Below are 25,621 nucleotides of genomic sequence, written 5' to 3'. Positions count from 1 at the left end.
AGGGCTTCAAATTTGATAGGAAAAGGCACAAGAAATTCAATGATAATTAAAAGAAAACATTAATCAATTCATACTACAACTCAATTGGAAGAGTACAAGGTTAACAACCCAATTGCTTGGGCATGGTTTATGGGATAACATTTTAGAGAGAAATTTATTCACGGCAGAGCCAATTTCGGCCGTCTATTTCGACAATTAATGGTTTGAAATCTACTTTTCAATTTTGACCGGTAACAATTACAGTAATTTTTACCGGCCAAAATTAGTTTTCAATTTGGACCGTCAAAAAATACTTTTGGACTCATGCAATTGAGCGCCGCAAATTTTATTTTCGGGTTGCTCCATAAACAAGTTTTTCTCAAAACATTTTAATTGTGCCAAGGTCAAGACTCATGTGAAACGGTGAAAGAGTAGTTAGGAAAACATTTTAAAAGTCTAGTGTTACCCTGTTGCTATGCTAATAACATGTTTTTTTATTGGTCTAATGAAACAGGACTTTGGATTGGTGTTGTATAGTGAGGCGCACAGCATCATGTTGGGCACTTTAGAGCCGTCGAATTGTGTATTCAATGGCTCAGATCTCATCTTAGCAACCAACGATCGAAAGTTGTTCATTGCCGAAATGAGATCAGAACCGTCGGATGCACGATCTGATGGCTCGAAAGTGCGCAGCCCCATGTTGCGCACACCATTGCACAGTACCATCTCCCAATTCAATGAAACATGTTGGGCCCCTATAGTTTATTGATAGTTTAAATTGGTTTGGTAAACCGACCATATTTTAACATGATGCGTAGAAAGGGTAATTACACTTTACTCCTTGTGGTTTGGCCAGTTAAGATTCAAAATCCAGCACTCATCCCCCGTTGGTTTGGACTTTGGACTAAAGTTGCAAGGGTAATGATTCTCACTCTCCATGTTAAAAAAAGCACTCCAAGTTTTATACCTATGTAACTAGAATATGTTCAACCAAATCTTACAATAAATACTAACCATTTGTAAAACTTGAGGTGAAGATCTCCCTTTTTTATGATAACTAGATGTCCGGGCCAATTTGTGCGCTCCTCGGCTAATCCCAAGAGACTAAGCTCACAATCCACTAGCAGGGGGCCCACTAATAGCCAGAGCAAAATTTCGTATGAACTGGCCCCAAATGAGTTGATAGCACTAAGAGATTACGAACCTGAGATCTTGAAAGGGAGCAAACTTCCAAGTCTCAAGCATTGACCACTACGGCAATCCCTTGGGGTAAGGTGATGATCACTCTTATCGAATCATTTGATCCTCGTAGCGGTACGGGACCCATGCAGAATAGTTGGTACTTGACACTACCAATTACTAAATAGTGCTAATTAATGTGAGGACTCACGTTGAGAGCTATTGACTTGGACGAGGGGTGGGCATTGTGTCGTGTCGTGTTATCTCATATTGTGTTCGTGTCAGAATTCTCTCAACCCTAATCCAACCTATTTAGCTTTTCATGTTATCGTGTCGTGTTATATTTGTGTTTCGTGTAAAAAATAACCAACCCTAACCCGCTAACTTTGTGTCGGGTTCATGTTGTGTTATCGTGTCATTTCATAAATTCTCGTGTCGTATCGTGTTCATGTCATGTCATCTCATATTCGTGTTAGAATTTTGTCAACCCTAACCCGACCTGTTTAACTTTTCGTGTTATCGTGTCGTGTCATATTCGTATTCCGTGTCAGAAATAGCCGACCCTAACCCACTAACTTCGTGTCGTGTTCTCGTGTTGGGTCGGAAATTCCCACCCCTAACTTGGACATTATGAGTTTTACGGCCACGCATGAACCTTGGAAGCTTGGCAACCAAATGAAAGTGAAAAGCCTAACTCGTCTAGCGACAGTGTCAAACATCTTATATTCAAGTGTCCATCTTCTTCCATCCATTTAATTTTGGGGGAGGTTTGGTGTGTGATGGTGTTGCTATCAAAAGAGAAATCTGCTGCTGCTGATGCTGCTTCTTCTACTATTGTGAGACTTCTCAAATTATGTAAGTCCAGACACCTAACAAGCCCCAGTCATTGTCTTCAAAACTTGGGTCAATTTAGAGACCAAACCACCCTTTGAACAAGCCGAAGTCATCACAAATGCAGAAGATAATTCCCAATATGAGAGACTTATGCCATGTTGTGGATCTTAGATATCGAGTGTTAGCTGTTACTTCTTATGAATGTTTCTTCTGCATGTGCATCCATACACACCTTAAAAACAGCCACAAAAAGCTCATAGAGAAATCACAAAAACCAAACAAAATTCCCATTACTTGGTGTGTTCACATAAACAAAAACATCCACAGCAATCTGATCACTAAAACCGTAGATGGCTTGTTCATAACCTAACAATACCATGACCTTGAGCTTTTCTCTATTTGCAAAAGAATTAATAAATGGAAAAGCTAGATTAATTACACACCAAAAGAAGAAGAAGAAGACCAAAACTAAATACAACTCTGGCAATTTACATGGAGATGCTAGGCATCATCTATCTTGCTAGATTACTTTGTCCCTTTTCTTGGGCTGCCACAGACATAGATCGCAACCTGTTTGTAATCTCTGTAAATGAGGGTCGTGCTTCAGCGTCAGTTGACCAACACTCTTCCATCAGTTTCCTCCACTCCGGATCACACCTTTCAGGAATAGGGGGCCGAAGAGTATTCTTCAAAATTCCCCCTACATCCATAGTTCAGGATGAAGAATAGAAATTAACTTGAAACAAACGCCTAGTTAGGTTTACTGTTTACGATTGTTTGATTGCTTCCAACAAAGAATGAACTCAGTAGCACAAATCAGAATTGGCTTAAAGTATCCAACCATTTGGATAAAAAGTGGTTTTGGACATGCATATACAGGTTAGAGCTTACTATTCTCTAGGTTTTTCGGCATTGATGAACATTTGAATTGGTCATACATCTTTAACAAGCAAGAATTATTCCTAGAAGCTGCCTTTCTAATCCGCAAGTCTGTGGCTGATTGCATATTCTTGTTCATTATTCAAAGGGGCAAGACACATTTGTTAATCTATTGCTCTAAAGCAAAGTTTTCTGAGAGTGATTGCTTGCTAAAGTGAAAAACTAGGCTAGTAGAACTTTATCTTGACCCTAGGAGATTTCAGATCACTAAAGGAGTCCTATTTATCATCCAAGTTTCACCGAACTAGGCATTTTATGCGGCCAAAATCAGTGGTTCATCATATTGAGAAAGTACTAGGAAATTTCATGTGGACAGGAACTGAGAATTACCATGATTCAATGAGGTTGCTTGGGAAGTCATTAGTAGACCTAACTCCTAAGAATGAAGGCGTTTTAAGTATCAGTAATTTCTGATTGGAACCACATTGCCATGCTTACTTGCTTAGGCACCTTTGGGTTCAATTCAATGGAGTTACTCTGTAGAAAACAAGCTTATTCCTCTATAAAAACTGTCTTTTTTCTGTCCTAGCTGCTTTGCTAATCTTAGGCTTTGTTTTATCTCTTTTCTTTTGTAATTTGGAGGGTATGCTCTTGTTCATATTTGTACTTCTTTTCTATTAATGCGGGACCACAGCCTCCTTATTGTGGAATAGTAAAATGTATTACGCAAGTAAATCCTACAAATGGTCTTTCTTTGGCATCATCGGGCCAGTTTTTCATTTTTAAAGGACTAGGAGTTGTTTTGCCCCTATTGGAGGACTAAATAACTTGTCAAAGCACAAGCATAGTTGGATGATTCATTCGGCTTTTGTCCTTGTGTTACGTTGTTTTTCGGTGGGGATTGTCTGATTTTGTTTTATATTTTATTTAGCTTATGTTGATTCTCTTAGCATCCTCAGGCATTCTATATTCATTTTTTCTTGGGGTTAATGCAAATATAAAGTAAATTGCAAAAATTAACTTGCAATTTCAAATGTTACGGTTTCTTTTCAAGAACATTTCACAGATAGGATGTGACTTTAAAATAACTACTGACGACTTCAAAATAACTACTGACTTACCAATAATTGCCCCACAATGCATATTTGCGTAAGGTTCCTCTTCTGAGACCTCCCATTCTTCCCATCATTATTGGACTCAAGAGCCAGATTTACGATTCTAGGTCTGGTTTCTTGGAACCAATTCATCGGCGACGAAGACGGCGTCTACTGCGGCTTCTGCCTTCAGTCTGCGGCGGGAAGAGTTCGAGTTGGTGCGACGGGTCATCTAGGAGGGTTTGCTCTGTGTTCATACCTGGCCTCTCAACTTTGGCCTCTCCAACCCCTCTTCACGAGTGTGTTCGACGGGTCCAGCTCCAGCGTCATGGTTCCAGGTGGCTTTTCTTTTTTAGTTTTGTTGTTTTTATTTGTTGTTTCTGTATTTTCGGATTGGTAGTGTCCCTTTAATTGTACTGTTTTCTTATATATAATATTTGCATTTTCTGGCTGGTCGAAAACTAGTTTAGTCTGTTGCTTGAAGGACTACTAGTTTGGGCAAGGGGCGTAAACTCAGTGAAATTTTGTCCACCCTCCTTAAAAAATGATGACATTACTGTCATTTCTATTGGTTAAAATGATGTGGATCTCACCACAAAATGATGTCATGCTTATCATGCAATACAATTTTTAGTAAGCATGACATTACTTTGAAGTGGCATTCACACAATTTTAATCAATAGGAAGAAGGGTAATGTTCACCCTCTTAAGGGGAGGGTAAACAAAACTCTAACTCCTGTAAACTAGCTCGGGCAAGGGGTGTAAGCTAGGCCTAGTGGCCTGGAGCCTGTTAAAATTTGGGAAAATGACGGCCCATGACATGTTTTGATAATTAATATCCGCCAAGGACAAGCTAAGAATATTTGTTAATACTGAAATGTCTTTGACGGGTATTAATTATCAAAACACGTCCTTAACCATCATTTTCCCAAAACTTTCGGACTTTTTAGGACAGGGCGAGTTCTCGTAGCCCATCGGGACGGGTTATGAATAGACCCAGGCTCTAACCCAATCCCAACCCATAGGAATCGGGGTGGGCCTAGAGCTAAATTTTAAGGGAAAATGACGGCTAAAGATGTATTTTGATAATTAATACCCGTCAAGGACAAAACCCAACATCAAAAGCCTTTGACCTCCCTCAAACCCAACATTAAAAGAGATAATGCCCAACTCTTGGGCCAACACGTTCCTTGCCAGCAAATCGGCACATCGACTAGCCTCTCGAATCCTCGATAGACAAGGCTTGAGGCTCACCGCCGCGAACCCCTCTAACAAAAACCTGCAATCAGCAATCAAATTACTCAACGGATGAACACTTGCTTCAGTTTGGACCTGGATAAGATTAATCACTTCCAAAGCATCAGTGCAAACAACAGCATTTGAATAATTGCAATTCTTTGCAAGCTTGAGGCCATCCGTTAGGCCCCAAACCTCCGCTGCCAACACCGAACAAGACCCAATCTGCCTCCGAAATACCAGAATAAAGGCCCCATTGTGAAAGTTTACTAACCAGAGGCAACTTCAATTGGTGAAAGTTTCTACCATGAATATATATCAAGATAAATACCCACTCATGGCCCAGAAATCATTTCGATCGAGCACTGAGATGGTACTGGACATATTTAACTAGTATATTTTCCTGGGCTATAATTATAGTAGTACATTTTCCCATATATACACTAGTTAATTACAGTATCAACTTTCTTTGAGATCGATCGAATATAATTGAATAATTACTATAGGAAAAAAGAATTGATTAAAACTACCTTTTTTTCTAGTAAACAAACTATGAATGGGCAGATAAAAAAAACTATGAATGCTGCATTATAAAATTTTCATAACTAACAAAAGTGCATAAAATATTTTTTGCACATAAAATCACTCCTAAGTACCAGCATAGGACACTGTGTATGATATTGGGCATTCTACTTCCGAAATTCGAAGTTTGGACTTCACATTTGGACTGTACAGTACAGTTTGGATTTTAGATTAAGAACATTAATCTGCTTTAGACATTTAAATATATGAATTTATGAATGATATATATCGGGGCGGTTCCGCGGACAACTAATTAAACACCTAAAAAACACCTCAAATCTCAATCTCATAGTTTTCGATCAAATTTTTATGATCCGAACCGTTCAATATGCACAGAATGTGATTTTAAGAGTGCCCGATAAAAATTAGCAAAAAAATTGACCGGGAAGTGCTTGTTTTGAACAGTTTTTAATTGAACCATTCATCAAATTAAGCTAAAAACTGCTCAGATCAAGCCATTCTCGGTCTTTTTTTTTGTTGATTTCTCCCAAGTACCCTTAAAATCACATTCTAATCATATTGAGCGGCTTAAATCATTAAAATTTGATCGGAAACTATGAGGTATTTTTTAGGTGTCTAATTAGTTGTTCACGGAACCGCCCCGAATATATATATATATATATATATATATATATATATATATATATTAAAATTACGCTCTGAACTCATTGAGCGGCTTGGATCATCGCAAATTGGTCGGGAAAGAGACGTCCTCAACTTGATACGGTAAAGGCGCCCTTACTTGAAGTTTTGTGTGTGTGTATTATTGGTGAAAGGCTTTAATCAAGCTTCCACGATCTAAAATTTTCGGACTTTTTAGGACAGGGCGAGTTCTCGTAGCCCAACAGGATGGGTTATGAACAGAGTCGGGCTCTAACCCAACCCTACCCATAGGAATCGGGGTGGGCCTAGTAAATTTTAACAGGCTCCAGGCCACTAGGCCTAGTTTGCACCCCTTGCCTAAGCTAGTTTACAGGAGTTGAGTTTTGTTCATCCTCCACTTAAAAAGGTGAACATTACCATCCTTCTTATTGATTAAAATTGTGTGGATGCCAATTCAAAGTAATGTCATGCTTACTAAAAAGTGTATTGCATAATAAGCATGGCTTTGTGGTGAGATCCACATCATTTTAACCAATAGAAATGAGGGTAATGCCATCATTTTTAAGGAGGGTGGACAAAATTTCACTGAGTTTACACCGCTTGCCCAAACTAGTAGTCCTTCAAGCAACAGAGTAAACTAGTTTTTGACCAACCAGAAAATACAAATATTATATATAAGAAAACAGTACAATTAAAGGGACACTATCAGTCCGAAAATACAGAAACAATAAATAAAAACAACAAAACTAAAAACGAAAAGCCACCTAGAACCATGACGCTAGAGCTGGACCCGTCGAACACACTCGTGAAGAAGGGTTGGAGAGGCCAAAGTTGAGAGGCCAGGTATGAACACATAGCAAACCCTCCTAGATGACCCGTCGCACCAACTCGAACTCTTCCTGCCGCAGACTCAAGGCAAAAGCCGCCATAGACACCGTCTTCGTCGCCGATGAACTGGTTCCAAGAAACCAGACCTAGAACCCTAGATCTGGCTCCTGAGTCCAAAAATGATGGGAAGAATGGGAGGTCTCAGAAGAGGAACCTTACACAAATATGCATTGTGGGGCAATTATTGGTAAGTCAGTAGTTATTTGAAGTCACATCCTATCTGTGAAATGTTCTTGAAAAGAAACCGTAACACCTGAAAGTGCGAGTTAATTTTTGCAATTTACTTAATATTTGCATTAACCCCAAGAAAAATGAATATAGAATGCCTAAGGATGCTAAGAGAATCAACATAAGCTAACTAAAATATATAACAAAATCAGACAATCCCCACCGAAAAACAACGTAACAGGACAAAAGCCGAATGAATCATCCAACTATGCTTGTGCTTTGACAAGTTAGTCCTCCAATAGGGGCAAACCAACTCCTAGTCCTTTAAAAATGAAAAACTGGCCCGATGATGCCAAAGAAGACCACTTGTAGGATTTACTCGCGATGATAATACATTTTACTAGCCCATAATAAGGAGGTTGTGGTCCCGCATTAATAGAAAAGAAGTACAAATATGAACAAGAGCATACCCTCCAAATTACAAAAGAAAAGAGATAAAACAAAGCCTTATAGAGGAATAAGCCTATTTTCTACAGAGCAACTCCATTGAATTGAACCCAAAGGTGCCTAAAGCAAGTAAGCATGGCAATGTGGTTCCAATCAGAATTACTGATACTTAAAACGCCTTCATTCTTAGGAGTTAGGTCTACTAATGACTTCCCAACCAACCTCATTGGAATCATGGTAATTCTCAGTTCCTGTCCACATGAAATTTCCTAGTACTTTCTCAATATTATGAACCACTGATTTTGGCAGCATAAAATGCCTAGTCCGGTGAAACTTGGACGATAAATAGGACTGCTTTAGTGATCTGAAATCTCCTAGGTTCAAGATAAAGTTCTACTAGCCTAATTTTTCACTTTAGCAAGCAATCACTCTCCGAAAGCTTTGCTTTAGAATAACAGAATGTTATTGTCTTGCCCTTGAATAATGAACAAGGATATGCAATCAGCCATAGACTTGCGGATTAGAAAGGCAGCTTCTAGGAATAATTCTTGTTTGTTAAAGTTGTATGACCAATTCAAATGCTGTTCAAGTTAATTTCTGTTCTTCATCCTAAACTATGGATGTAGGGGGAATTTTGAAGAATACTCTTCGGCCCCCTATTCCTGAAAGGTGTGATCCGGAGTGGAGGAAATTGATGGAAGAGTGTTGGTCAATTGACGCTGAAGCACGACCCTCATTTACAGAGATTACGAACAGGTTGCGATCTATGTCTGTGGAAGCCCAAGGAAAGGGACAAAGTAATCTAGCAAGATAGACGAGGCCTGACATCCATCTCCATGTAAATTGCCAGAGTTGTATTTAGTTTTGGTGTTCTGCTTCTTCTTATTTTTTTGGTGTGTAATTAATCTAGCTTTTCCATTTATTAATTCTTTTGCAAATAGAGAAAGGCTCAAGAGCACGGTATTGTTAGGTTATGAACAAGCCATCTACGGTTTTAGTGATCAGTTTGCTGTTTTGTGGTTTTTGTGATTTCTCTCTGAGTTTTTTGTGGTGGCTGTTTTTATGGTGTGTGAATGCACATTCATAAGAAGTAATAGCTACCACTCAATATCTAAGATCCACAACATGGCATAAGTCTCTCATATTGGGAATTATCTTCTGCAGTCTTCTAATTATGATGACTTCAGCTTGTTCAAAGGGGGGTTTGGTCTCTAAATTGACCCTTGTTTTAAGGACAATGACTGGGGCTTGTTAGCTGTTTGGACTCATAATTTGAGAAGTCTCACAATTTTATAATTCTGAGTCAAAACTCGTCATGGTATGGTGATCACATCCTTGGAATCTTATGCTGATAGATGTGTTGCACTCCACAAGTACCTTTCGCGGCGTAAACACTTTGTCATTTTCTTGTTGGTGTTTTAGGATGATAAAATGACGTGCGATAAACTGTGAATGATATTTGGCAATGCAACCTCTTCCTTTGAAAGTCCGTTTCAATCGACAAGTAGTACCTTTGGCTGGCGAAATACTCGTCATTCTTGTTACTTCAGAAACAAAAAACAAAGAATTTCAACCAAAGAAGAGAAAAGAAGCATCAGCAGTTGATCTCTCTAAAGGGATCTTGTATTGATGTTTTACATACAATTCAATTATACCTGTTCCGCTTTCTTTTTAAATTTTTCTTTTTAAAAAGAAGATAATTTCAAACTCAAATATAATGAAAATGAGAAATAGTTTTTTAATTTTTTTTGCACCATTTAAAAGATCCCAATGAGATCTATCAAATAAGATTCATATTGGTAAGAAAATTATTTGCATAAATATATGATTTTTTAGTTTGAAATTACCTTCCTTTTCTAAAAGTTCTTTTTTCTAGAAACCGAAACACCTTGTCTTGTTCGGTTACAAGTTTAGCATTTTTAAAAAATAGTAACTGGTCGTAGGGTTTCCAGTTTGGGAAAAATAATCTCCTGCACTCACTATCCTTATTTACTCCCCTCCCTCATTAACGTAAACCTGCCCTCTCTACCTTTCTCCTTTTACATCTATCAGCATAAGATTTCAAGGATGTGATCACCAGACGATGTCGAGTTTCGACTCAAAATTATACAATTGTGAGACTTCTCAAATTATGAGTCCAAACACCTAACAAGCCCTAGTCATTGTCCTTAAACAAGGGTCAATTTAGAGACCAAACCACCCTTTGAACAAGCCGAAGTCATCACAATTAGAAGACTGCAGAAGATAATTCCCAAACCACCCTTTGAACAAGCCGAAGTCATCACAATTAGAAGACTGCAGAAGATAATTCCCAATATTAGAGACTTATGCCATGTTGTGGATCTTAGATATTGAGTGGTAGCTGTTACTTCTTATGAATGTGCATCCATACACCGTAAAAACAGCCACCACACAAAACTCATAGAGAAATCACAAAAACCAAACAAAATTCCCATTACTTGGTGTGTTCACATATACAAAAACATCCACAGCAAATTGATCACTAAAACCGTAGACCGTAGATGGCATGTTCATAACCTAACAATACCGTGCCCGTGAGCCTTTCTCTATTTGCAAAAGAATTAATAAATGGAAAAGCTAGATTAATTACACACCAAAAGAAGAAGAAGAAGAAGAAGAACACCAAAACTAAATACAACTCTAGCAATTTACATGGAGATACCAGGCCTCATCTATCTTGCTTGATTACTTTGTCCCTTTCCTTGGGCTGCCATAGACATAGATCGCAACCTGTTTGTAATCTCTGTAAATGAGGGTCGTGCTTCAGCGTCAGTTGACCAACACTCTTCTATCAGTTTCCTCCACTCCGGATCACACCTTTCAGGAATAGGGGGCCGAAGAGTATTCTTCAAAATTCCCCCTACATCCATAGTTCAGGATGAAGAACAAAAATTAACTTAAACAAACACCTAGTAAGGATTACTGTATATGATTGTTTGATTGCTTCCAACAAAGAGCACAAATCAGAATTGGTTTAAATTATCCAACCATTTGGATAAAAAGTGGTTATGGACATGCATATACTGGTAAGTGCTTACCATTCTCTAGGGCTTTCAGCATTGATCAACATTTGAATTGGTCATACATCTTTAACAAACAAGAATTATTCCTAGAAGCTGCCTTTCTAATCCGCAAGTCTATGGCTAATTGCATATCCTTGTTCATTATTCAAGGGCAAGACAATAACATTCTGTTATTCTAAAGCAAAGCTTTCGGAGAGTGATTGCTTGCTAAAGAGAAAAACTAGGCAAGTAGAACTTTATCTTGAACCTAGGAGATTTCAGATCACTAAAGCAGTCCTATTTATCATCCAAGTTTCACCGGGCTAGGCATTTTATGCGGCCAAAATCAGTGGTTCATCATATTGAGAAAGTACTAGGAAATTTCATGTGGACAGGAACTGAGAATTACTATGATTCCAATGAGGTTGGTTGGGAAGTCATTAGTAGACCTAACTCCTAAGAATGAAGGTGTTTTTAAGTATCAGTAATTTCTGATTGGAACCACATTTCCATGCTTACTTGCTTAGGCACCTTTGGGTTCAATTCAATGGAGTTGCTCTATAGAAAACAGGCTTATTCCTCTATAAAAACTGCCTTTTTTCCTGTCCTAGCTGCTTTGCTAATCTTAGGCTTTGTTTTATCTCTTTTCTTTTGTAATTTGGAGGGTATGCTCTTGTTCATATTTGTACTTCTTTTCTATTAATGCGGGACCACAGCCTCCTTATTGTGGAATAGTAAAATGTATTATCATTGCGAGTAAATCCTGCAAGTGGTCTTCTTTGGCATCATCGGGCCAGGTTTTCATTTTTAAAGGACTAGGAGTTGGTTTGCCCCTATTGGAGGACTAACTTGTCAAAGCACAAGCATAGTTGGATGATTCATTTGGCTTTTGTCCTTATGTTAAGTTGTTTTTCATTGGGGATTGTCTGATTTTGTTTTATATTTTAGTTAGCTTATGTTGATTCTCTTAGCATCCTAAGGCATTCTATATTCATTTTTCTTGGGGTTAATGCAAATATTAAGTAAATTGCAAAAATTAACTCGCACTTATGTTACGGTTTCTTTTCAAGAACATTTCACAGAAAGGATGTGACTTCAAATAACTACTGACTTACCAATAATTGCCCCACAATGCATATTTGCGTAAGGTTCCTCTCCTGTTAGGATCTCCCACAGGGTAATGCCGAATGAAAATACATCAACCTGTTAAAAAATCCAAAATATACAGCTGACTCCTTTATGACATCATAATTTTTGTCATCGGCTTATGACATCATAAATTGCTAAGAAGTTCAAGGAAATAGTACTAATAACAGATGTACGCGAACTAACCTTCTCAGAAACCCGGCTGCTGCTACCATTCAACAATTCTGGTGCCATCCAAGGGAGGGTTCCTCGCACACCACCAGAAACTAGAGTATTGCGCTTTATTCTGGACAGTCCAAAGTCTCCAACCTGCAAAGATATAAATGCAGTGATGAAGGAGGCAATATAAGCCCAACTCCTGAATGAAAATGCCGTAGGCACATCCACACAATGTTCCCAAAGCTACCAAATATCATTATACTAAGGGTTCTGATATGTTCAGCCACAATCGCGTAGGGTATGTTTCCACCCAGACATGTATCCCTTGCACAGCGTGAAAGGGAAATCGTCCATTTCCATTCTGATAACATGTGTTGTTCTGTTGGCATTTGGTACCTTCAATGACTTGTCAAGAAAATGACATCTTCAAATTGTTTTTACCTTTCTGCATTAATGACTTGTTTCGTAACTTCTTTTTCTCTGGTGATGAACGATGATAACAAATTGCTTGATGGTTAAATTAATTTGGCAAATAGAACAGTTTAGTGTTAGGTCAATGCTTTCAATGCTAACTCCCTGGCTCCATGTAGAAAGCAATCTTTATTGATTAAAAAATGAAAACTAAGTTAAACTGTACATGCACCCCTTGTATTCAGTGGAAGCTCTCAAAGTTGCATCTATCTGTACCTTTGCATGGATTTACAAGATGTGTGGTTTGAGATTACCTTGCATATGGGTCGTTGTGGATCCCTCAGATTGACTAGTAGATTGTCACATTTAAGATCGAAATGGACGATATTTTTTAAATGCAAGTATTCCATGCCAAAAGCTGCATCCATGGCAACAATAAGCTTCCTGCGGCGATCAAGTGATCTGCAAATAGAATCCCAACAACCCACCGTTAAAATAACCAAAAAATACTCTGAAGAATAGAAAAAGGATGCTAACTCACCTATCCTTCTTAACTAGGACATTCCTTAGTGAGCCATTTGCCATAAATTCAGTTACAGTTGCCAAGGTTCCCCCAGCGGCGTCTGGTACCACCCCATAAAAAGCAACCACATTGGGATGATGAAGATTAGAAAGGATGCGTGCCTCTCTCCAGAAGTCTCTGGTCTAATACAGGGAAAAAAAACATTATTTAACAGACAAAAAATCTGTAAGCAAAGAAAGAAACAGCAAATGCTCCAGAAGAAACAATGGGAAGAGAAAAGGGCCACCCACCAACCGTTCTTGCTCTGATGATCTCCCAGAAAAGCAGCTACTTCTAATTCTCTTGATAGCAACATCTGATCCTCGCCACTTCCCATGATAAACAGTTCCATATGTACCAGATCCTAACTCTCGCAGTTCTTCAAGATCAGCATTCTTTATAATCTGGATATCAGCATAAGGAAGTTCAGTTGTATTAAGTGGCTAAAATTTAGGACCAAAGTTAATTAGCAAGACCCAGAAAATATCAACAAAAACGATGACCTAAACACTACATACATTTTCTTTGGCAACTTAACTCCTAATAGAAATATAGAACCAGATTATTGAGGGAAAGGGCCATGGAAAGAAATGTAAGTTATATAATGAATGGCCGTGGAAAAACTATTGAGGGAAAAAGGGCCAGGCATGCCTGCGCAGTGAGACTTTTTAAGAATTATTAAGGACAAAAAACGCTAGTTCTCATATTTAGCAAAGCTCCCATCATGGAGATAAAGGAAATTCTACACAGAGCCTGCCAACCCATATATCATTAGTAAGCCATTAGATGGCAAGACCATAGGAATTGGAGGTAAGCTAGGTAAGAGAAGGTACTCTCTCTCTCTCTCTCTGCTTTCTACTCTTTCAAGGGTGCTACAGTACCAAAACATTTTAACTGAGAAAAATAAGCATAGAAACCAGGCAGTAATTGAAATAGCAGGTGCAAACCTGCAAACCATAAATGTCAGCTTCAAATTCAGCTATCACTGCATCAGTAATCGATTCACCCTTATCTCCATCACCACCTTTGTCACTCTACATAGAACCAAGTATGAACTCAAACTACAGCCAGAACCAAAGTTAATAAACCAGAACTGTAAAACAAAATAGGAAGAGGATATAACCTCAGGGTCGGACTCTTCAAGTATGCTTTCATGCTCCGCAACATTGGAAGATAGAATTGCTCCACCAGTTGCATCCACTGCATGAGGGACAGTTGCGGAGAAAGTATCCATTCCGGGAAATAAGCTATCAGCCGCCTGTTCAACAAAAATCATGGGATCCAGCATATTTTGCTCATAACACACATTAGGTGAAATTTTTTCTGGCATTTCCTTGTCTTCAGGGCATCCCAGAATGTCTGACTTCGCAACTGTCTGATCAGGGTAATTCACGAAATCATCATCAATTAGAGATACTTCTCTCCTAAAACCAGGTTTCTGGATTGTATTCTGCTTTGTATGAAAAATATGTGAATTTTCCCCCATAGAAGCATTATCAAAAGCCGCAGATGGGTAAGGATTTGAGGATTCATGAGAAACTAGGCTGTCTTTTAAACCATAGAGTAAATCAGCCAGAGAATTTTCATCCATGGGTTGTTGGTAAACTGGAAACAGGCCTGAAACTTCCAAGTTGTTGGGCCATGGTATGCCAATTCCAACTTCACCATCTGTTACTGCAGTTGAAACATGATGTTGATCTTTGGCGATTCTTTGGCCTTCAGCCATAAGATCATCTGGGGCCTTCTCCTGTTGAATGTTCTGGGGCCTTTCCATTACTTTATCTGCAAAAGGTTTCAAATCAATGCCCGACGATTCAGAAATCATGCCCCCAGATACCTGTAACTCTTGCCGTGGAGTATTACTATTAAGAATGGAAATAGCAGGTGGCCTGCTCTTAGAAAGCTTTCCATCCCCATGTAAAAAGGGGTCCTTTTCATCGAATTTGTTCAACATTTCCCAACTTAAACGATTGTCATCAACATGGTTTTGGAACATTTTTGACTTTACATCTTTCATTGGTCGATACTTTTCATCATTATCACCCACATCCGCTCGAGAATAATCATTCCTGCTCAACGGTTCCAAGCCTATGGAGCAATTGGGCAACTCTATTCCTTTGCGAGAGACTGTAGGCTCCACATCCAGCAACTTAAGTTGGAACTGAGGATTGACAGGATCAATATTCTCGGGCCGCAGTGGCTCTTGCAAAGCAGCTGAAACAAGTGGAGACAATTGTGGTTTTGTGAAGCTCAAGGGGGGAGATGGGCTCATTCCTTCTTGTGAGCAGTAAGAAGACCTCCTTCCATATTCCTGCAGCTTTGAATCAGAGAACGCATGTGGCATTACAAGTTGAGAACCAACAGAATCACCAGATCCTGACAACAGACCAGTAGGATCTTCAAACTTTTCAGAATGAAATGCCCTTTCCTTTAGCATTGGCCTCTCACAAGAGTATTCATCAACAGTGCTACTATTTTGATCAAGGCTAGGAGGAAGAAAAAATTCTCTTCCGGGAATTCGGTTTTGAAAGTGCACTCCACCTGGCTTACTTGGCTGTCTGGTATTATCAATTTTATCAGGAAGATGATGGTTTACTAAAATTTCTGCTCCATGCATGGGGTAGTAATAAGTAGCCTCATCAATGCTAGAGTTTTCATGTGGTAGTTGAGCAGTCCTGAATGAGCTGTTGCTTTCCGTGCTACCAGATAATAAGTTATCTGGATAAATTTGGGTGTAACCACTTTTTGAATCTCCCTGAAGACCTTGCACCAGAGAGAAGGGATCAGATTGAATGGGAGACCGGACTGGATTTTGGGATTCATAAACATTCTTAGTAGAATTCGTATCACCAATGCTTTCCTTGTCTTCCAAACTAGTTTTTAACCGACTCGTGCCATTTTCCAAAACCTGCTCGCTACTTCTCCACTGGTTAGGGCCAACTATGCCATTGACTGCAACAACATATTCGTAATCGGGGTTGCTCTTCTGAATACCATTTGTATCGAGAGCAAATGAATTTTCAGACTCACTCAAAGGAATCAAAAACATCCTTAGCCGTTGAGAACCCCCAAGCTTTTCAAGGCCTTGGTATTCCTCCATCATATTCTGAAGATCCTCGTTGGAGGAAACGGATATAAGGGAATCAAGGTCTTCACCAGGAAGCTGGTACTTGATTATGTGAGGTTGCTTGCAAATTCCCAATGTCTTTCCGACAAGTTCTTCCCACAGATCACTATACCGTATGGAAACGATACGAGTTTCTCCCCCAACATATCTAAGTTTCCCATCACTTGGCCTAGGCAAGATTTTTCCACCAAAGCTGCAAAGGACCTTCATCTTGCCAGATTGTGAACCGTCCAAAAACCCCAATCCATAAGGTTGGGAGAATTGAGTGGATTCAAATCCATTTATCAATTGAGCACTTGGACTAACAACAGCGGTGTCATAGGTTATTTCTCCGGTACCCCTCGTTGGCCCATGTCCAGAACCGTTATTTTCCTTCTGGTATCCATTTGGCTGATTCAGATAAGCCCCATTCTCAACCTCTGCAATAGACCCTTTTGCAGAAGCAAACTCTGGCATATCGGAACAACAGTCTGAGTCCATCCTCTGCAAACCAAGAATCTTGGTAATTTCCTCATATCCCAGATGACTGTTGGGATTCTTATTGGATCCAACTCTCTTCTCATGGTTTTGAGGCATGTCGGTCATATCAGAAACTTTTCTCGGAGTAAGACGATCCGGAGGAAACTCCCTAGAAAAATCCTCATCGTCCTGTACAGCTATGTTGCGGTTTATTTTCTTCTCTGCCAAAGCCCCATCTTTTGAAATGACAGAAGTTGGTTCTTGATTGATCATCCCGCCAGACAGACCGCGTGCCTCCTTGTTTAGCTGCATCATAACAGCAACTTTGAGCCTTGAGACTCTTGCTCTTCTTCGCCAGTCGCATTCAAACTAAATGTCCAATATGACCAATACTTCAACTTCTTGCCATACCAGTTAACGACATCTCCATTACTTTTCTAGCCCACTCAGAACCTTTCCAATTTCTGGGAGCCTAAAAGATTACCGAATATCAAACTCGGATTGCAAGAAAACTTCCAGTTCCCCACTTTTCAAAGCCAAACAATGTAGGTATTTCTTTCATTATTTTATTTTTTTTCAACTTTTGCAGCACTTTGCAATAAAAGAAGAGTAAGAAATTTTCAATTACTGGCACGCACAGAACCCAAAGCAAATCAAACCAATTTTATATACACTGAAAGAGTGGAAGTACCTATATGACTTTACAAACCCGAACCAAGATTTGATCACCCACAAAACCTCACCGAAATGTCAATCGTCACCACCGATACGATCCCTCACGAAGTATTCAATCTGGGGCACGATACGACCAGACACGGGATGTTGGATCAGTAATCACATATACAAGATTCTTGATGATTAGAAAAATAAAGCAAGAAGAAGAAGAATTGAATATTAATCCCAGATGGATATGATCAAAATCCAGATGGGCGTTATTGTAAATTCAAATTTATTCGCAAAAATTATCAAAATAACACTGAGCCGTACAGACTGGTCCAAGAATTACCTCAATTCTTGGTTTCTCTGCTTCTCTCTTTTTAGCTCAACCATGCTGTCGTGGATTGTGGAAAAAGCAATTCCAATTCTGGTGATGGTATCGTGCGGAATTGAATTTTGCGTTTGGATTGTGGGACGAGGGTTTGGGAGCGATGATCGATGTGGGAGGATGATGAGTGAGTGAGAGAGAGAATTCAAGAAAGGGCGCGTGGGTTAGGCATACAATTCAAATGGGTCGGGTCGGGGATTCGTTCAGCGACATTGCCGAGATTTAGACGGCATCAACCTAGGATCAGCCTTTCAACTGAACTACTCCTACTATAGTATTATTTTTTCCCTTGCTAACTTTTTTCTCTCTCCCTCTCTCTCTCTCTCTCTCTCTCTAAAAGCTCTCCGTTTGATCCTCCCTCTCTCTCTCCTCTGCGTGGTCTTGCATGGTTCGAACCTCGCATAACCTTCGCTCCGCTCTCGATATTTTTTTTAATAAGTCAAGTGCTTATGCTTTTGATTCAATTGTCTGAGACAGCTTACGCTCACCCTAATTAATCATGAAAATATAATATCACCGTCCACTCGTGAAGAGCCCAATTAAAATTAGAGCAAAACTCTATATAAACTGATCGAAAAAAAGTTGATATCATCGAGGGGTTTTAAACCTCATCTTGAGAGAAAGTAAACCCATGTCCGGTCTTGATCACCATGCCAATGGCCGACCCTTGGGTTATTCCGTTCTCAATCTTGTTTTGTGCTCAGACTCCCAATTATTTCTCTGAGCTCTGAGCCTTGCAAATTGTACGAGTTTTGAACATTTTGAAAATTACTTTTATGTTTACGCTCTCGCTCACTTACACGCACCTAGACTCGGGTGACTTGGGTTCGAATTTCGAACTTGGAAGGAGGGTGCGGAAAGTGCAGGAAAATAGACCGATGAAAGGGTGTGAGACGCAGATATGGGCTTGAGGGCCCTGGTCTTGGACAAGGGGGCCTGTGGAAACAGATTTGTTGGCCCATTGATTGGGATGGTTTTATGATTTTATCAAATCAAAAAATTTGTTCTCGTCCACCTAAAATATATCTTACTCCATATTTGACCTTCATTTAAGAAAATTATTATTATTAAATGAAATCTCATGTTTCGTGACTTTATTATGTTGTCCTCTTGTTTTATTCCTTTTGTTGGTTCTGTTTTGTTGTTTGGTGCTTGTTGGTATATATATATTGAGGGGGAAAAAAGGAAAATGAAGAACAATAAATTAACTAACAATTCAAATAAAAGTATTACTAGTATTTAAAATTGTCCACAAGTTTACGTTTTTTTCTGTCCGATCGATGAATTCTATTACTTTTTGACTTAAAAAAAAAAAGTCAAGATCCTTGCACCTTAAGGTTAAATAAAAAATGATTAAAGTAAGCGGTAGGTATTTGATGACCGGCCAAAATTGTGGTTTTTAGCACTAGATGCCTTCATCTAAAAGAAGTGCTATTCACGTTTCATTTTGTATGTGTGCGCGTGCCAAGTGATGATGCTACTGAAGTGTTGATAACTAAAACCGGGTGTACTCCACATTTCGATCGTTTTTTCGTGGTTAGAAAATTATTTCACTCAGTAACTACTTTTATAAATCAACCAACAAGTTCAAAATTTGTCTACCCTCAACCTGCTATCTATTTATTAGCGCATTTACCTTCTTTTTTTTTTTAAACGCATAAAAATTTGTTGAGTTCAAAAATAAAAGTACATAAGGCTCCGTTTTAGAAGGGAAAGTCTTCAATACACACCCCTTTAAGATGTGTACAATATGTACCTATTGTGTGGTTCATATTGTGCTACTTCATAATAAATTACTTGTAGGACCGGTCATTCATAATATTTTATTTTGTATCGTAACTTTTATCTAAAAATTCGTAACTTTTCATCAATATGATTCGTAACTTTTTAGCAATAGATTCATAACATTTTGAGAATCATAGCATTTTAGTGTGTTTCAATGAGAGTGCATTTTATCTAAAAATTCGTAACTTTTCATCAATATGATTCGTAATTTTTTAGCAATAGATTCATAGCATTTTGGGAATCATAGCATTTTAGTGTGTTTCAATTAGGGTGCATATGATACAAACCCAAATAAGGAGTGTGTAATGTAGCACTTTCTGTTTTTAGAACATCTTCTTAAAAAATAAGTACTTATTTCACATTTTTAAACTAAAAAATAATGTAAATGAAAAATAATTTTTCAATTTTTTTGCACCGTATTAAAGATCTCAATGAGATCTATCAAACAAGATCCATATTGATAGTAAAATTATTTGCGTAAGCACATAATTTTTAAGTTTGAAATTATTTTCTAAAAAATTAAGTGCCTAAATTCTGTAGTGATTTTGGATGTTTTGTTAACGCCTCTAACGATATCGAACGAAACTCATTTTTTACAGAGACCTTAAACGACGTATTTATAACAAAATGAGCGGCTCCGATTATCTTTGTGCGACCCGAGCGGGGAGAAAATGGCATCTGTGCACAGCTGCTGTGTATAAGCTGTTGTGCACGTAGCACTGCTCATTGTGAAATATCATCAATGTCGAGATCATTTGGAAAAGGACTCTTCTACGAAAACAGACCAGGGGTACCGACCTTGGGAACTGACGAGCACACGGGGTTCATTCTGAACCTCATACTGATGATTCGAGTTGTTCAATAATTTTAAAATAAAAAATTGATTGGGTCAATGAAAAATCAGTTTAATTTGATATGTGTAGATATTAAATCCAATCTTAAAAAATTTCATGAATTCAGAATCTTAATGAAAACATGAAATATTGAATTGAATATCTACACATATATTTGATTGAGTTAATTTTTTAAGAGCCCACTCATTTTATTATTTAAAATTATTGAACGACTCGGATCATCTATCCGGAGCCCGGAGTGGATCATTTGTGCCGTCGGCTCCCATGGTCGGTTTCCTCAACTTTTTCGTTTCAAAAGAAAACCCAATTCGGTCGTCGCTGACAACAAAAGTATGGAGTATTAAAGCGTCATGCATGGCGTGGCTTCATCATCCAATAACAAACTGATTCAGGGTGGATTCTTATTAAAACTTAACTTGTTTCTCCTATTTGTCTTTTTTAAATTTTTATTAGACTTGTGTGATATTTTTTTGGATTATTCATTTGTTTCGATGGAGGCAATCTGAGAGATACAAAATTATGACCCCAAAAAAAAAATTTCACTAAAGACGAAAAAAATATCAAATAACTGTCTTATTTGAATAAAATACCATTGAGACAAATGATTTACCCAAAAAAATTAGAACAAAAAACTAAATAAAAAGTTGCGAAAAGTAACAAATACCAAATGATTCATACTTGTAAATTTACAACAACAGAGTCTCAATAGCGGGTTTAAATCTCCTGCATGGAAGTTCATTATTAGGGGATCTAAAATTGGATCCGGGGGCTCTGCTGCCCTACGAGGCGCAGCAGCCCCTACCCATTGTTTTAAACATGGACGTTTTGGTATAAAAAAAATTCAAACCTTCCGTTTGCAATCCTATGGAACAGAAACGTGATTATGAGAGCCCTAAAGACAAAATTTAATTATGACTCTTTAAAATAATATGATCAGAATAATAACATCTTTACAGCCGTTCAAACGGAGTGAAAATTGGAATACTTAATTTTTTAACCATATTTTTTAATATATAACCGTCTAAAAAAACTTAAGTGTTCAAATTTTCACTCCGTTTGAATTGGTGCAATAATTTGTTATTCTTATCATATTATTTTAAAGGGTCATAATTAATTTTTATTTATAGGGCTCTCATAATCACATTTCTGCTCCACATGGTCCTAAATAAATAGCATATACTTAATAATATGAGAGTCTTAGAGATAAAAATGAATTACGATATTTTAGAATAATATGATTAGAATAACAAGATTTTTACACCGATTAAAACGGAATGAAAATTTGAGCACTTTTTTTGAGACTGTTTATATATTAAAAAATATAGTTAAAAAATTAAGTACTCCAATTTTCACCTCGTTTGAATGGCTGTAAAGATGTTATTATTCTGATCATATTATTCTAAAGAGTCATAATTAAATTTTGTCTTTAGGGCTTTCATAATGACGTTTCTGCTCTATAGGATTGCAAAAGGAAGATTTGAATTTTTTTTAATACCAAAACATTGACGTTTAAAACAGGGGAAAATGACGGCCAAGAATGCGTTTGATAATTAATACCCTCTAAGGACATTTTTAGCATTAACAAATATTTTCAACATGTCCTTAACGGATATTAATTATCAAAACACGTCATAGGCCGTCATTTTCCCTTAAAACAGTGGGTAGGGCCTGCTGCGCCTCCCTGGGCAGCAGAGCCCCGGGTCCTCCAAAATCGGGCTGCAAAGTAAAACCGAGGATGGCCAGAATCCAAATCTAAAAGTGGCCTTGGCCTAGTACTTGGAAAAATACCCTTAGCCAAGTCGGCCTACATGACAATGGGCTGGTTTTTGTCTCGTAGGGAAGCCGTCCAAAATTAGTGGCTGGTTTGGGCACAGTTATATGGCGACACAACACGATAACACGAGCGTATTTTAGATTTGTACTGATTAGGAGTTTATGCCAATTTTGCTGAAGTAAAATAATAATAATAATTATGCAGAGTTCACCACTAACAGTAAACGAATGAAGTCTGTGCGATCATGTGATTCTAAGAAAGTTGAAGCGCCAAGTAACTATCTACTAACTGATTTGCAAATAGTTCGTTATTAACAAAATTAAGAAATACAACCGCTGCTTGCTCCATTCCAAACCTAGATTAATTTTGCTAGCGACTCTGTGAGTCTGTGACGTGCGGACTTTTCTTGGACTCAAGAATGGAAAAAGGGAAAAAATAAAAGGGGAATTTCCAGGTCGGTGACGTCGGTCCTACCTGACTTGAATTTGCCCCATCAATTCTGGTGCACAATTATACACAATTATTTTCCCACCAAGTCCTCTCCCCACGCGCTGGACTCCATGCTACCGCCCCCGCGCAATTACCCCGGCTAATGATGACTACAGTTGAACGACTAAATGAAATCAATATTTAATGTAAAATTAAAATTTTCAATTTTCAAAGAGAATAAAAAATTAGGCTTTTTACTACTAGGTACAAAAAATTAAAAAATAATTTCCACCAGGTCACTTCTAATTAATGAAATACTAAAATTCTAAACCTTATGATAAGAAAGTACACTTTAAAATCTCTATGCTAATGCCTAAATCTAAACCTTAAGATTTTATGAAAGATTTAAAATAAAAATTAGGTTTCAAATATATGTATATTTTTAAAATTGGATATGTACAATAAAAATTATAGTCATTAAATATTTAAAATAAAATAAAAAGAAGAAAGAGGAGAGAGAGAAGGAGAGAGAGAGTGTGCGTTTGAGAGAGAGAGACATGGAGAGAGCATAAAGTAACCGAAGTGCTACAGCCACCGCACCAAAAATACAGTGGCCGGTAGGGGTGTACACGGTCCGGATTGGTCCGATTCTCTAGAAAATCAATAACCGGACCATTTCAAACGGTTCTAGGAAATTGAGAACCAGAACCTAACCAATATATGAGTGGAACAGAACCAGAACCAAACTGCAAAACCGGTCCGATTTTGGTTCGGTTCCGGTTCCGATTTCGGTTCCGATTCTATCCAATTAGCATCCAAACCTATCACCAGTGTGTGAGAAAAAGAGACGTGAGATTGAAATTATAAAGACTAATCCGTTAAATAAGGTTGCAAAGAATTGAAAGAATAGGAAGGTAATCTATTAGAATAGAAAAAGAAGAAAGAAAATAAAAACTTTCCTAACAAATGAGATATCATCTCCAAATAAAGTAAGTTTAAAAAGAAAGAGATTAACCTACCAAATTACACACATATATTTATTTTATATAATTATATATATTAGTTTTAAACAGTCCAATCCGATTCTAACCACGGTTCTTTAATTGAGAACCAGTAACTGAACCAAAATTAATGGTTCTTATTTTTTTGAAACCATAACCTGACCGCAGAACCACAGAACCAGACCAAATAGGACAGTTCGGTCTGGATCGGACCGGTTTTACGGTTCGGGTGGTTTTCTTGAACACCCCTAGTGGCCGGCCACCACACACCATGTGGGATCCATTATGGGCCTCGCACGGATGATCCAATCCGTTCAATTATTTTAAAAAAAAATCGAGTGGGCATCACGGAACATCAGCTCGATCTGATATGAGTAAGTGCTCGGATCAACCTTCTCATCTTTCTGTACACAAGAAAATTAATCTTTCCATTTTTTCCGATTTTCCAAAGATTAAAAGCTTGATCCGAGTACCTACACATATCAGATCGAGCTGAAATTTCTTGATGCCCACTCGGTTTTTTTAAAAAAATTATTGAACGGCTCGGATCATCTGTGCGAGGCCCGGAGTAGGCCCCACACGGTGTGCGGTGGCTGTAGACTTTCTGGTAACCGAAAAGACAGGAAAGAGGAAAGCTAGGGTAACTAATGCTCGCGCGCGTGTAATTGTTTTAATAAGAGAACCTGGTGAGACATTAATTCTTTTTAAAATGGGACCCGCCCAGCGTTATCTAAAAAGGAAAAAAAGGCTGACTTTCATTTGAAGAAGCTTTACTTCCTAATTAAGAGAAGCAAGTTGTCTCACTAAAGGACTAAACGTGTAAACAAAACCAACATAATACTAAGTTATAGTGTCAATTTATGAGACCAACTTCTTTTAGGGCTTTGGGTAACGGTCGTCCAGCCACATGGGGTGGGCATTTTGGTGATTGCGATTTTGTTCACCCCACTTTGTAGGGAGTCCGAGACCTTGTACTAGTATAGAAGTACAATGTTCGATTCGAGCTATGCATTCCTGTATTCAATGGTTCAGATTTCGAAAAGTATTCTACAATATCTTATTTATAGAACACTTTTAGCAATATTGATTATTAAAAATACTTTTGGACGACTCAAATTGTATGGGGTGTGCACCCTTGCATCACTGAGTTCTGATGCCTATTAAATCCCACTTCCACTATGTAGGATTTGTTTTTTTTATTCCCCGAGACACTATATCAATTGTGAGAGTCCATGAGACAACAAAGCCCAACAATTCAACTAATACAAGAAATAAGCCCATTATGAAATGAAGGAAAAACCTCTAAGGGAAGAACACCCGGGTCCACACGCAGGTGGGGAAACTCAAACTCCTGACCTCATAATGAGATGCAATAATCGTGGCTAACTGAGCTTGCTCAATTGGTTGGATCTGTTTAACTTATACTCCTATAGTTTGTTTGTTTTTTTTAAGTTAAAATCAACTCAATTGAATATGATAAGTGTTTGATTCAACGCTCTATTGGAGTCTAATATTCTAAGGAAAATTTTAAAATTAGCCCAGTGGGCTGACAATAGTGAGAGTGTGAATGTGTATTAAATGGTATAAAAAGTATACAGAAATGCGTGTTTTTCTTGTTTTATACTAGTGTATTTATCGTCAGCCCATTAGACTGACAATAGCAAGACCGATATTCTAAAGAATCTAAACTAACATTCCGGACCAAGACAATTGACTACAACCGGGACTGAGGTTGTTTTGCTGTACTAGTGCGGTGAGGTTGTGAATACAATCGTTATGAAGAGGATGTTGATGCGGTATTTGATGGGTTGTGTAATGATTGGCAGTATTGATTCTTTTGACAAAAAAAAATACTCCTCCGGAAACAATTACAAACATTAGGTTGATCTGATTTTTTTTAAAGAACGATTTAAACCAAACCCTGAAAAACAAAAGGTCTCCGATCTTTGAAGTTGAA

The 25,621-nt window shown here is 38.1% G+C and overlaps 1 protein-coding gene and 1 long non-coding RNA gene across 4 annotated transcripts; both read right to left on the bottom strand.

Moving 5' to 3' along the window:
* Positions 1–2,257: 2,257 nt before the first annotated feature.
* Positions 2,258–4,042, bottom strand: LOC131314174 (uncharacterized). Its single transcript, XR_009196320.1, has 2 exons — positions 3,993–4,042; positions 2,258–2,692 (listed from the first exon to the last, which is right to left on the bottom strand). It is a non-coding gene; the product is annotated as an uncharacterized LOC131314174 (long non-coding RNA).
* A 6,271-nt stretch (positions 4,043–10,313) lies between these two features.
* On the bottom strand, positions 10,314–18,224 carry LOC131314165 (uncharacterized). 3 transcript variants are annotated; one of them, XM_058342655.1, is made up of 10 exons: positions 17,783–18,224; positions 17,468–17,568; positions 14,314–17,248; positions 14,138–14,224; positions 13,442–13,594; positions 13,170–13,333; positions 12,943–13,090; positions 12,245–12,367; positions 12,028–12,115; positions 10,314–10,770 (listed from the first exon to the last, which is right to left on the bottom strand). In XM_058342655.1, exons 3-10 carry the CDS (start codon positions 17,089–17,091, stop codon positions 10,583–10,585), a joined length of 3,729 nt encoding a protein of 1,242 aa, XP_058198638.1. In that variant the 5' UTR covers positions 17,092–17,248; positions 17,468–17,568; positions 17,783–18,224; the 3' UTR covers positions 10,314–10,582. The 3 variants fall into 3 exon arrangements, with proteins under 3 accessions (XP_058198638.1, XP_058198639.1, XP_058198637.1); XM_058342656.1 differs by having other exon boundaries at positions 14,314–17,082; positions 17,783–18,193; XM_058342654.1 differs by having other exon boundaries at positions 14,314–17,568.
* Positions 18,225–25,621: the final 7,397 nt, after the last annotated feature.

This window comes from Rhododendron vialii, chromosome 13a (genome assembly GCF_030253575.1).
Source record: "Rhododendron vialii isolate Sample 1 chromosome 13a, ASM3025357v1".
NCBI classification, from domain to species: Eukaryota; Viridiplantae; Streptophyta; class Magnoliopsida; order Ericales; family Ericaceae; genus Rhododendron; species Rhododendron vialii.
This window is presented reverse-complemented; position numbering and strand designations above follow the sequence as displayed.